This window comes from Neodiprion fabricii, chromosome 1 (assembly GCF_021155785.1).
Source record: "Neodiprion fabricii isolate iyNeoFabr1 chromosome 1, iyNeoFabr1.1, whole genome shotgun sequence".
Classification (NCBI taxonomy): domain Eukaryota; kingdom Metazoa; phylum Arthropoda; class Insecta; order Hymenoptera; family Diprionidae; genus Neodiprion; species Neodiprion fabricii.
The window spans coordinates 6,038,306-6,050,874 of NC_060239.1; the positions used below are offsets into that span (position 1 = coordinate 6,038,306).

Consider the following 12,569-nt stretch of genomic DNA (forward strand, 5'->3'; position numbering starts at 1 on the left):
TCTACCAGAAAGATTATGAGAAGATTATAAAGTTATAGAAATTTTATTAGCGTACTGACAGCTACCGAATTTGGGCTTGCGCGAAAAACGAATTGAAATAATTTATTGTAAACATGAACGAGGAGCCACGGAGCGCTTATCCTGGAAGTCGAGATATTTTATTAGCGGACTGACAGCTACCGAATTTGGGGTTGCGCGAAAAACGAATTGAAATAATTTATTGTAAACATGAACGAGGAGCCACGGAGCGCTTATCGTGGAAGTCGAGAAATTTTATTAGCGGACTGAGAGCTACCGAATTTGGGCTTGCGCGAAAAACGAATTGAAATAATTTATTGTAAACATGAACGAGGAACCACGGAGCGCTTATCCTGGAAGTCGAGATATTTTATTAGCGGACTGACAGCTACCGAATTTGGGGTTGCGCGAAAAACGAATTGAAATAATTTATTGTAAACATGAACGAGGAACCACGGAGCGCTTATCCTGGAAGTCGAGATATTTTATCAGCGGACTGACAGCTACCGAATTTGGGGTTGCGCGAAAAACGAATTGAAATAATTTATTGTAAACATGAACGAGGAGCCACGGAGCGCTTATCCTGGAAGTCGAGATATTTTATCAGCGGACTGAGAGCTACCGAATTTGGGCTTGCGCGAAAAACGAATTGAAATAATTTATTGTAAACATGAACGAGGAACCACGGAGCGCTTATCCTGGAAGTCGAGATATTTTATTAGCGGACTGAGAGCTACCGAATTTGGGCTTGCGCGAAAAACGAATTGAAATAATTTATTGTAAACATGAACGAGGAACCACGGAGCGCTTATCCTGGAAGTCGAGATATTTTATTAGCGGACTGACAGCTACCGAATTTGGGGTTGCGCGAAAAACGAATTGAAATAATTTATTGTAAACATGAACGAGGAGCCACGGAGCGCTTATCCTGGAAGTCGAGATATTTTATCAGCGGACTGAGAGCTACCGAATTTGGGCTTGCGCGAAAAACGAATTGAAATAATTTATTGTAAACATGAACGAGGAACCACGGAGCGCTTATCCTGGAAGTCGAGATATTTTATTAGCGGACTGAGAGCTACCGAATTTGGGCTTGCGCGAAAAACGAATTGAAATAATTTATTGTAAACATGAACGAGGAACCACGGAGCGCTTATCCTGGAAGTCGAGATATTTTATTAGCGGACTGAGAGCTACCGAATTTGGGCTTGCGCGAAAAACGAATTGAAATAATTTATTGTAAACATGAACGAGGAGCCACGGAGCGCTTATCCTGGAAGTCGAGTTTCACCGCGTAGCGGACCCGAAGCGCGGGATCCGAGAGGTTGAGAACCCGGTACTCGAAATTTGCGGAGCGCGACTCTCATGCGTCCGCTCTACTGCGCGGTTGTTTCCCGACTGAGGAATTCGACTAGCTGATTTTGAATTGGTGACGTCACTTTCTGAACATCCGACATCCAAACTATGGTTTCGAACTTTGATACTATGTATGATGATGTATGATGTACGATGTATGATGTATGATGTATGATGTACGATGATACGATATGATGTATAATGATTTTAGCTTTCACATTTCATACATGAAATACACACCTTATCTCTCCTGCCGATTCCAGACTCAAGCGGCCAGGCCCTTCGATCGTTACCCGTTGACTGAAGATGTATTCTTCAGTGAACGGGTCGGCTAATAACGCTGCCGTTCTGCGACAGTTGGATGATGAAAAATTTCGCTCGTATCTTTCAAATGTGTGTTAAAATACACTCGAAGTGTTAAGAAGCGTCGTTCTTTCTCTCCCTATCACCTTTCTAGGTCTTTAAATCACTACGCAGCGTTAAATACTGTCTCATGTACGAAGCATCCATTTCATCTCGTTCAGAATTAGCGCATCCGTTATGTATTGCAGTTACTCTGAATTTTTTTCCATCCGAATACTTTCCGAAAAACAATTCCGCTTCTCCACCCAACGCAGATGCTTCACTGGCGACCAGCTAAAACAGTGTTTCGATTCTATGCCTATGAAAATTCAAGACCGAGAGAGCAAATGAAAAGTTGTTGGAATAATTGTGAAGACTAATGTTATGGAATACATCGAGCGCGCGTCGAATAGAATCCCATTTCGGAATGAATAATTCTTCTCTTTTCATATCATAGCTAATCTAGTAATGTAGGTAAATAGGATGGTTGGAGGTGTTCGGAAATGGTAGGACATTTCAAAAGTTAAAGTCGACGATGATTCCGTGCATCAATTTTATCGTTACAGATTTTCTTTTTCCATGAGGCATAGAGTATTCAACAACGATAATGCAGTCCTTAAAATTCATCATTCATCTCTGTCTGGAAAGGTAATTCGCAAGGCGTGGTGTTCTATTCTATTTGCATTATTAGAAAAATACCCGTACTCTACATACACTGTTTCTAATCTTTTGCTACATTTGGTTTAATCCCCATGCTTCCACAGCACGAATAGTCGGAAATGTTTTTGATTATCCATAATAAAATAAAAGAAGTAACAAAGCTCAAATTTATTGTGAAAGCTCTAATGAATACATCAAACTGCGGTCGAATCAATTCATTTATTATTTGCACATGACCTCTGGATATTTGATAAATTATTCCTCAATACATTGAAACATACGTATTTATAATGAAATATCATGCAAAGGGGTTAACCTTCCTTTTTTTTTGACCAAAAAATTTTTCGTCTCAGAATTGATTCGTATGACTCTTTCCCGACCAATCGGACCCCAAGGAACTCAGAAAACTCAGCAAAAGGAGCGTGGGATCAACGGGTGAGAAGATACGAGGAAAAAAGCACCTGCTGAAAAATGTCGAAAATTCAGGTTTTCGTTTTTTGGCTCTAATTTTCGATGCGTTGATCGCAGCGTATTGGGACTGCGCCCAATCGATTTCTCTCGCAAAATTACGTCGGAATAGTGCAACAATTAATTTATTCCAGCACTTTTGAAAATCGCGAAAATTGTTGCCAAAATCCATAGAGGTTCCTCAACCATAGGTTCAGAGAACAGCATAGAACAGTTGTATATTCATTTGATATCTCTTAAAGTAATCTACAAAATTTCTTACATGTATTACGTCTTTTTGAGCACTTTTTTTGGATATAATTATCATGGCAGAACTAGTTTAACTGGAGAAGGAAAAAATAACTTCCAGTTGGCTGAAGGAATTGTGAAAATTGTCATGTGCGCTTTATTCAACATAATCTTACACGAAATAACTAATGTCTTGAATAAAACTAATAGAATATCATAGAATGAAAGTAATACGATTATATATTATAAATTGTAATCGCACTTATGCAAATCTGACTCATCTGAGTGAACATGTCCTAGTACAGTCCTACTTTGGTGGGCAATGAAACTAAAAAATCTGTCACAATATCTCAGTCATTGTGTAATCATTCATGTATCATGTCCGGAAATAAAACTCTGTTGTTACTTAGAAAAAAACTAAAAGATCACAAATTTGTTTGGCCTATCAGAACTTCTGAATTACTCCTGCACTATTTTAAACACACCGTCTTGTATTAGGTTTTCGTAGAGCAGCCTATTGCATTCATCATCAGAGTACAGCTCCACATCCAATTTATTAGAACAACGATTCTGGAACAGCGATGAGTAAATAGTTATTGCAAAATTAATCATTAGTTGACGAAGCGTCAAGTAAAAAAATAAACATAGTTTATTCAGCAGTCAATCAAATTCGGGATCACCTTACGTACCTTGACTTTAGCTTTTACAACTCCGCTATAAAATACATGTTCAACTTTCTGAACCATCACCGGTAGAGATATTTCCGCATCCTGATCTTGATGAATATTCCATAATTTACATCGATAAGTCATGACAGGTACGTCCAGCCAGTCTTTCTTCAATGAATGTATTCTGGGGTAATAAAAAATTGTAACGATTATTCAAGTGTGTAATTCAGAAAAGAAAAGAGTTTCTCACAAAATGTCATTCAATCTTTGATTTACAATATTAATGAAAAATTATAAAATTATTCAACTACCGATTAAAAAATAATGATAAACTAACTTTCCAATGTACTGGTGTTCCTCGTCTCCATAGTCCATGTACATTACTTTGACACGTTCAGTATCAGGTTCAATTTCAGTTATAGAAGCTCGGTACCATATACCATTACTTCCATACTTGGCGCAGCACGGAGCACCTGTAATAATATGACAGAGTGACACTTGTTGCAGTTCAGAATCGGGATGGAGATAATAATAAAAAAAAAAATAATAATATTGTGCTGTCCCAGATTAGAAAAAAAAGAGGTAATCATTACAAGTGTAATTACCTAATCTTACTTCTTTGAGCACTGGTTGATCACATGCTTCTTCTTGCATATCATTTTCAACACGTTTGAGTTCTTGGTGACACATACTTAGAAACTGTGAAAGATTAATATAGTATTTGGAAAATTGTTATTAAGGTATAATTTGCATAGAGTATGTTCAAGAACTGCATCAGAGTGGGGCGAAACAATGTCTAAAAATGTGACATATGAGGTAAATGACCGTTAAATGTGATTTTAGAAACGACTTTTAATGAGGAAGAATATGATATTCACAAAGATAGCTTTGCAGGAATCTCACAGTTTCAAGTTTTGTCAGAATTAACTGTTTTCAATTTATTTTCCGTGAAACATCATATTACGAGTAAGTGTACCAAGAAAAAAAAGTGGGAGATATTAAATTTCAATAAGATGCTGTTTTGACCGATAGAAAATATGGAATTACTATACTTAGATACCTCGAGTTCGGAGGAAGGGTGGAGCTGTGCACAGAACTCAGTGGCGGTTATCATATGGCAGGGATCAAGATTTATAATTTCTACATGATTTGGAATATCGAACATATAATAATTTTGAGGGCAAACGTTATTATCTTCAGATTCTTCGTCATGACCGCCATCATCGACTTCATTTTGTGGAGTAGAAGATACAGTAATTGATTCTTTAGAATCCTGTAAACATAAACACAACGAATGATTCGTATATTCCATTGATATTATATTTGAATGAAGAGTCATTTATAAACTAACATTCGTGGTAATATGGTTCTGTATTCCAGAGATGTCAAGCGAACCAGAAATTATTTTATCGAAATTTGCAGATTTCATTTCTGGAGATTTGGATTGAAGACTCGTAGACAGTTGAAACATCGGCTCTGAAGTACTTCTGGGATCACAGCCTTCAATGCTTCCTTCAATAATCACATCCGCATCATCCGAACTGTCGTGACGAGAATCTACGTCCAATTCACGGATTCGGAAATTCAGAGTGTATCGTAAATAACAAATTAAATCTATTCCTTGGAATTCTCTAAGGTTTATTGATATCTGCAATGTAAATAATGGAATCAAGGAGACGTACATTTAAAAAATTCATTATTTAATATTATGGATGGATGTTCACTAGCTCACAACAAGGTGATCCGATTTTCTATCCAGAATCGTAATGTCGTTCTTTTTGTCAACTACCAGTGCGTGGATTGTATCTAAATTGGATATACTCCACTTATCGTCTGGTGTATCCTGAAAGTAAAATGTTTGAATAAAGTGCATGGATTTTAAAGATGCATACCATATTTTTCAAAGAAATTCGCAGCCATCTATATATTGGATACAGCTAAGAAGTGATACCTGTCATGATTGTAAAATAAAACTTACTGGGATTAGACCGTGTACCACACATTTTGTAGCTTGAATTGGAATGTGTTCCATAATCACCCGTTTTCTCAATGTACCAAGTTTGCATTCATCTACATTTCCATAATCTACAAAGACCACCTGTGAAAAGTAGAAAAATGCAGTAATGTTTTGTAGAGTGTTTAATTCTGGATAAAAAAATATCAAAAACATCATTCAACTATGATAAATAACTGAATGGAATACCTTGACTTCATCATTCTCTAAGAGTTCAAGAACTTGAGCTCTGTACCACTTCTTGTCAACATGATATTGAGCAATACAAAGGTCATTTGGTGCCCAAAACATGTCACATGCCTGCGGTTTTGAATCTTTGAAGTGGGCTTGCAGCGCAGCATCGATATGTGCCAATGTATAGCCATCTGATGAGTAATTAGAAATTAAAAATTAGAGCGCATAGGTTTAACAACTGGATTACACCAGTTGCAGCAGTAAACATGTATCGGTCAGTTGTGTTTCTCAGCAGAACTGCAGTCGTTATTTTGATGGTAACAGCAACGTACTTTGTTTTGGTGAGTGTAGATATATGGTGCAGTTAAGGTCCACATAAGTGGAAAATGCACAGAATTTATCATCTATGATCGGAGATGCTGGTATCCAGGCTGAAAAGGGGGGAGGTATCGGATCTTCATCTTCAGATTCGTCATTTTCTTCTCTGCTTGCAGTATCAGACTCTGACATATTGATTGAGAAAGGGGCTACTGATGCATCACTCATTACATCTGAATGGGAACCGTGCATTCTGTTTTTTGCCACCCATTCAACATCGGTGAAATGTTGTTTTTCATCATTTTGTTGCAACTGCTGTCTCAAGTCAACAGCCAATACTTTCTCTTCCTCATCTTTGTATCTAAGAATTTCAAAATAATAAAAAAAACTTTATTATCTTGGGCACGAAGCAAGTATGTTAATAGATTGAGAAAAAAAAGCTGAAAAATAAATTGAATTAATTGATTCATATTTGAAATTTGTCTGTAGTGTCTGTATTTGAAGTATAAAATATCTAAGCTTAGAATTACTTTTTCTTTAGACACGTTTTCGTACGTCTGCAATACTCACCCTCTGACTGGCAGAGCAACGCCTTTCTTAATCAGCATTTGATTGACTGAATTGATTTCAACAATAGTTGGAGCCAATGCCCCTTCCAGTCTTGTTTCTCGAACCCAAAGCACAACGCATATAGCATCATCTTCTATGCCTGCCTGAACAATGATCAAAATAAATTTCATTACATAGTTTTGGAATGAACTGATATGTTTGATTACACTTTGACAGTAAAGTTTTTTACATACCACTTTGGATATATAAAATAGCGAATGTTGATTTTCGTTTATAATATCAGTTAGCACTTGGCAAGACGAAGAAACCCATGTTGCTGATCCGCCACAGGGAAGAATTCCAGCTAATTTAACTTTAAATGCCCGTGATGGTATATTTGCATAGTCTGGGTGTAAGGTTTGCAAATCTTGAATTCCCACTGTCTCTGTAATGCCGATATCATACAAGAACACCACGACTTTTGTTGGCGAAGCAATTTCGATTATTTTCGCACGGTGGTAAAATTTATCCTTAGCAGAATAAGCTACACAAACGTCGTTTTGCTTCCACTCTTCGCTTTCTCCAGATTTATACGCATTATAAAACTGTTGCAATTTTTCCATCATGTCTTTTATAACTTTTGTACAGCTCACGTCACCAACATAAATGCAATCCGGAGATACCACATGTAATACGTTTACACACATCCTAAATGGATCTGGTTCTGCCAGATCATTTGCCAAATATTCATCGTCAACGTTCTCAGAAACTTGACTGTATTTTTTAGCCTTATTGCTTTTTTTCTTTCGCTTTTTTGTCACAGTTTTTGGCATATTCATAAACTTTGAGCTATTTGCAAATAAACAAAAGAATTAGTAATATATTTAAATAACGCCAAAAACACATGTTTTTGTAATACAGTGGCCTTCCAGCGATAATCTGCTTCGAAATGATATGGTGCCGGAAACATTCCTGGCAATGCTATCCCCACTCTGTTCGTACGGACAGTGTACTGTGATGTCACACCCAGATAGTAGGGAGTTGAGGAGTAGGATGTAGTGCAAATTGCAATATGTACACCATATGAAATCCGAAACTGAGCGGCTAAGCTAGTCACTTTCAATCAGGATCAGGTGTCTAGGAATAGCAACATCGGAATAACCGAGTCCAATAGTTTTGAATATTGTTTCTATATGCTTAAAGTAAATTCAAAAAAATTTTCACGATACTGCCTGCCTGCAGGGAATAGGAGACTAAAATAAAAATGATCTATCTATAAACTTATGGTAGTAAGCTTGTTCTTATTCATCTCTTTTGTCATTGTTCATGAAAATATTCATAGCGTGCGACAAATTTAGCCCAGCAAGGAATCAATTAAATTTATGTCCTAGAATAGCCTCTTCTAAGATGAGTTAGATATTGTGTTATCCTTGGAAGACCAGCACTTTTACTTTCTGATAATAGGAGTATAAAAAACGTACCTAGTCCCAGTGCTAATGGCATATCCTTTTTCAACTAACATAGCGTTGAAGTTGACATCGTTATTTTCCATTGGGATGTAAAGAGCAACTTTAAAGCAATCACTTTCCTTTGAGAATACAAATATTTTTAACATTCGAGATTCCAAGGTTTCCATCATAAATTTCTGTGACTCCAAGATTGTTTCGCTGTCATTCACAGGTACGACATCCTTCAGTGATATTTTGAATGCCTAAGACGTAAAATTTCTTAATTCCCACAGAGTAGATACCAGAAAGAAAATACTTTAATTGGCAGAAATTTCGTAACAATTTTCATCGATATAGGTTCACTCACCAAAGCAGTGAGAGACATAAATTGATTATGGAGCCTTCTGATTTGGTCATACTCATATTCACGTTTACATCCAATATCAACAGAGAACACTTCCACTTTCCGATTTCCAAGTAAGTTAGTGACTCTTCCTCGATACCACATACCATCATTGGACAACACAGCACAAGGCATACCTAAGAAATGTTAGCATAATTTGACACTTATATCGAAACACCATGGACTCGAAATGTTACAGAGATTATCAATCAATTCAAACCATAAAGTTTATTAATACCTATTTGCGGTGTATAAATTATCCCTTTATTTATTCCGATCTTTCCATATTCGATCGTCATGTCGTTTGTCAGTTTTGTCAAATGCATCTGACCATCGCCGATCTGTAAGATATAACTTAAAGTTGAAAAGGTCTCATAAATAAAATAAGCATTTATAAAAACTCATTGAAACCTGAATTCACTTAGACAAACATCAATCAAATACAAACCTTTTGTACGTATAAACAATCTGGCGACTCTATATAAGTCGCATAAACGTCGTAAGAATTTTCAATCGCTATTTCTTCTTCAAAGAATTTCCTCAATGATTCGGGATTAGTTCTCTGTAAATTGAAAACACATGTATTAATTTTATGAATAACATTATTTTATGATTTTGTTTTTTTCCCCATCTTACCAGTATTGTTAAATAAATACTGCAAACTTTACCTTCAATCTTTCATTTGTTATGAAACAGCCGTATTCCAGAAAGATAAGAGCATCCCGAATCGAAACAGGACGATCCCCATCACCTGCCGATATTTTTGTAATGTCGACATGACAAATACCGTTGCACACTTTATACACGTGCATGACTGTATGCGATTTACTGAAATGAAATTGAGAAGTTTTAAAAATAGTGAAATCTTAAAGGACATACACAATTCTAAAGATATTTTCTAATCGCAGCAAATATTCACGTATACTTTCAGTATACACAAAGTTGTTCACAGTTGGAACTTATTAGGGCACAATAATTGATTAAGTGAAGGGATGCAGTTGACGACAGAAAACAGAAGCATTGAAAACTTACCCGCCGACCATTTCGTACATAGCTTTGTTAGCATCTATTGACCACTGACCATCTTTTGGGACAATGTCGTACAGAGCGCACAGTCTGGCCATAACAGGTACGAGGGAACTTTGTACCGTCATATTTCTCATTCTAGAAAGGGGAACTAAAATTTCCGTATTCCCATAGTCTATGTAAAAAACGTCACCGACCTGAGAACCATTTTTATCCAAATACAGCTTTACGATACGACCCCGATACCATTTCATATCATTTCCGTACTGAACCAGATATAATTTATCTGTAACAGAAACAGAATTAATGATGTAACGCCTTATGCGTCTTAGGCGCATAATAACGTCACTAACATCATCCCTCACTCGACCCGCACAAGCTATCAGCTTATAGGGACATACCTGAAACGGTATGGCGGTACTGAAGTGTTTATTGTTATTATCATATTATCATTATAATATCGTGTTCAATTCTTTTCAAAGTTAAGCTTGGCAAATTCTTACTCAATTCTAATTCTGCAGGTAGGGCTGAAGTAGCTGCTTGTTTCGCGAGTGCTTTGTGCAGTTGAACCAATTCTGAGCTACGGGACAATGGTTGAGTATAAAAATACGATGGATCCTTGATGTACGGAATTGTAACATTCTCACTAACACCTGAAATATATTATTATTTTTTCTTATCTAATAATCATATACGTATTAGAAATACCGATTGATACAATAATTGATTTTAAAATATAATGCATATCGACACGATACCTTCCATAAGACCGTTGTTCATGTTTGGATCAGATGCTAATAGTGAAGAAGTACTGATGGCTGTTAAACTTCTATTCAAACTTATCGGAGACGATTTCAAAGTAGGTATCCCAGGCTCTGCAAAAAAGAAACGAAAAACAGTAGGATCAATACATACAAAAATATGGATGACTATAATTCAGAATTGTTGACATAGATAGCTGTGACATTGCCAACTACATTGCCAGATTTAGTACGGTTCTTAATATATGAGAAAAAAGACAGAATGATGTAAATTTCACCATCATGTTCGAATACGAATATTTCTAAAATGTACTGCAAATAATTTTTGAACAGTTTACTTTTTGGTAATGTGATTTCCTCGCGATTAATCGGTTCTATTTCGTAGTCTTCTGGCAATTCTTCAGTCTTTAATAAGCAATAATTCGGAATAGGTGGGATTTCAACACAGCAGTGTTCCTTGAGAGATTCAGTTATGGTTTCGTCGATATGCAGTCTAGAAAATGAGAGCGCAAGTCAAATTTACAGCATACAAACAAGACAAACAATAACAAAGAAACCTCATCAAGAACGTATGATATTGAGGTCAAATTTTCATCTTACGAAAATTTCTCGCCGGGGACAGAGTTACGAAAAAGATGACAAGGCAAGTCTAAAATCTGCTCCAGTTTATCGATAATTGCTGTCATATTTACGGCAGACTCACTTTCTTGTAATGCTACTGTTCCTGCCTGTGAGAAAAAAAAAGTAATTAACAAGCTTGTAATGACAATGATAGCTTGACTAGAGTAAAAAGAGAAAGGTAAAATAAAAATTTCTTCAACAACAAGTAAAATAAGGCAATTTCAAGTAAAACCTAAACGTAAAAGCGTACATTTAATCCATTTTCAATTTCATTTTTCTGTTCTTTTAGTCGTTCCTTTATCGCAGCAACATTACTTCCAACAAAATTCTGCTGCTCCTGTAGCTGGTTGATCAAACGGTGTTCAATATTTTGCAAAACACCGTGTAGGTAAGTAAAATGTTGGATAAGTGCGGCTTCGACTTTTTCTCTATCCGTATCACTGCCGTATGATGTGTCGAGGACGGGTAGAGGTTTCGACAATTTCTGAAACAGAAAAAGAATATACCGTGTAAATAATTTTACCGTCTTCTTCACTGAAACATGGGGATAAAAATTTTTGGATACAGCTGTGTCAAAAAGTGATCGCAAAGCCCTGCTGCGGAAATCGAGAACCGCGATTCACGTATAATTACATATTTCATCAGTTATTTTATTTTTGTACAATTTAAGAAGTAAAGTTACGCCGACCAATCTCCTGGGAATAATGAGAATCCTGAAACTTGCGAAAAAGGGCGGAAGAAAAGATGAAGATAGGTTTATACAAACACAGGCACGCATCTGAGGAAACGTAAAAGAAAGTCGCAGAGAGCAGCAGGTGAGTTGGTACCTTCTTTTCAACTGGGTCAAGTCGCGCCAGCAATTAAATGTAGTTGAAAAACTATCTCGTTCTTAACGGTACTATGAACAGACGTAAATCATTTAAGACGCCACAGCCTCCTCACAGAACCGTTTACCTCGCACGTCGTAGATGCAACGAGAAAAGCATTTTTGTTCACCAAGTGCAGCAAAAAAGGAAAGGAAAAAATCCTTGATAAAAAAAAAAAATTGTTGAAGCATTTTTTTCTGTTGATAAAATCAACGGATATTTGAAAGAAAAATCCCTACATGGGAATTTAAAAATACTTGTGAAGTATCGAGTTATTTCGTAAGCACGACGTTGAAGTAACGTGACGAACTTGAATCTCGTGATAATTGAGACAAAACGAGCGTGGTAGTAGAAAAAGGTAAGATATGTCGTAGGAATAGTTATAACGATAGTAACGATCGTCGCGAACAGAAAGTGACATTCGTCAAAGCCGGCTGAGCATCGAAGCCGCGTTTAATTTCCAAGGCAATTATAATGATAAGAGTAAATCGTGATTTGTATCGAATCCTCCTCCCAAGGAGCCTGCAAGGTACGCACACGGTGTAAGATTCTTTCGATCGTTGATCGAGACCGAGGAACAAGGCTGCTATTGGAATGCCTCGGTGAGGTAGAATGGAACGAACCGTACATCGTCGTGTCTACCTAAAGA

General features: G+C 36.7%; 1 protein-coding gene across 2 annotated transcripts in view; it reads right to left on the reverse strand.

Annotated features, from left to right (window-relative positions):
• Positions 1-3,206: 3,206 nt before the first annotated feature.
• LOC124184052 (RING finger protein 17) overlaps positions 3,207-12,569 on the reverse strand; it is a 103,282-nt gene continuing 93,919 nt past the window's right edge. Inside the window, exons 6-28 of one of the 2 annotated variants that reach the window (XM_046573411.1) lie at positions 11,305-11,538; positions 11,034-11,161; positions 10,772-10,926; positions 10,431-10,547; positions 10,176-10,325; positions 9,679-9,958; positions 9,315-9,474; positions 9,095-9,208; positions 8,885-8,987; positions 8,611-8,783; positions 8,277-8,506; positions 7,050-7,644; positions 6,817-6,959; positions 6,261-6,607; positions 5,944-6,119; positions 5,719-5,838; positions 5,473-5,583; positions 5,092-5,388; positions 4,801-5,013; positions 4,346-4,439; positions 4,078-4,213; positions 3,762-3,924; positions 3,207-3,642 (exon numbers count right to left, since the gene is read on the reverse strand). In XM_046573411.1, coding sequence (XP_046429367.1) covers positions 3,532-3,642; positions 3,762-3,924; positions 4,078-4,213; positions 4,346-4,439; positions 4,801-5,013; positions 5,092-5,388; positions 5,473-5,583; positions 5,719-5,838; positions 5,944-6,119; positions 6,261-6,607; positions 6,817-6,959; positions 7,050-7,644; positions 8,277-8,506; positions 8,611-8,783; positions 8,885-8,987; positions 9,095-9,208; positions 9,315-9,474; positions 9,679-9,958; positions 10,176-10,325; positions 10,431-10,547; positions 10,772-10,926; positions 11,034-11,161; positions 11,305-11,538 — 4,350 coding nt within the window. In that variant the 3' untranslated portion in view covers positions 3,207-3,531. Of the gene's footprint in view, positions 3,643-3,761; positions 3,925-4,077; positions 4,214-4,345; positions 4,440-4,800; positions 5,014-5,091; positions 5,389-5,472; positions 5,584-5,718; positions 5,839-5,943; positions 6,120-6,260; positions 6,608-6,816; positions 6,960-7,049; positions 7,645-8,276; positions 8,507-8,610; positions 8,784-8,884; positions 8,988-9,094; positions 9,209-9,314; positions 9,475-9,678; positions 9,959-10,175; positions 10,326-10,430; positions 10,548-10,771; positions 10,927-11,033; positions 11,162-11,304; positions 11,539-12,569 lie in introns of those variants that run through there. The other variant, XR_006871116.1, reaches the window with a different exon arrangement.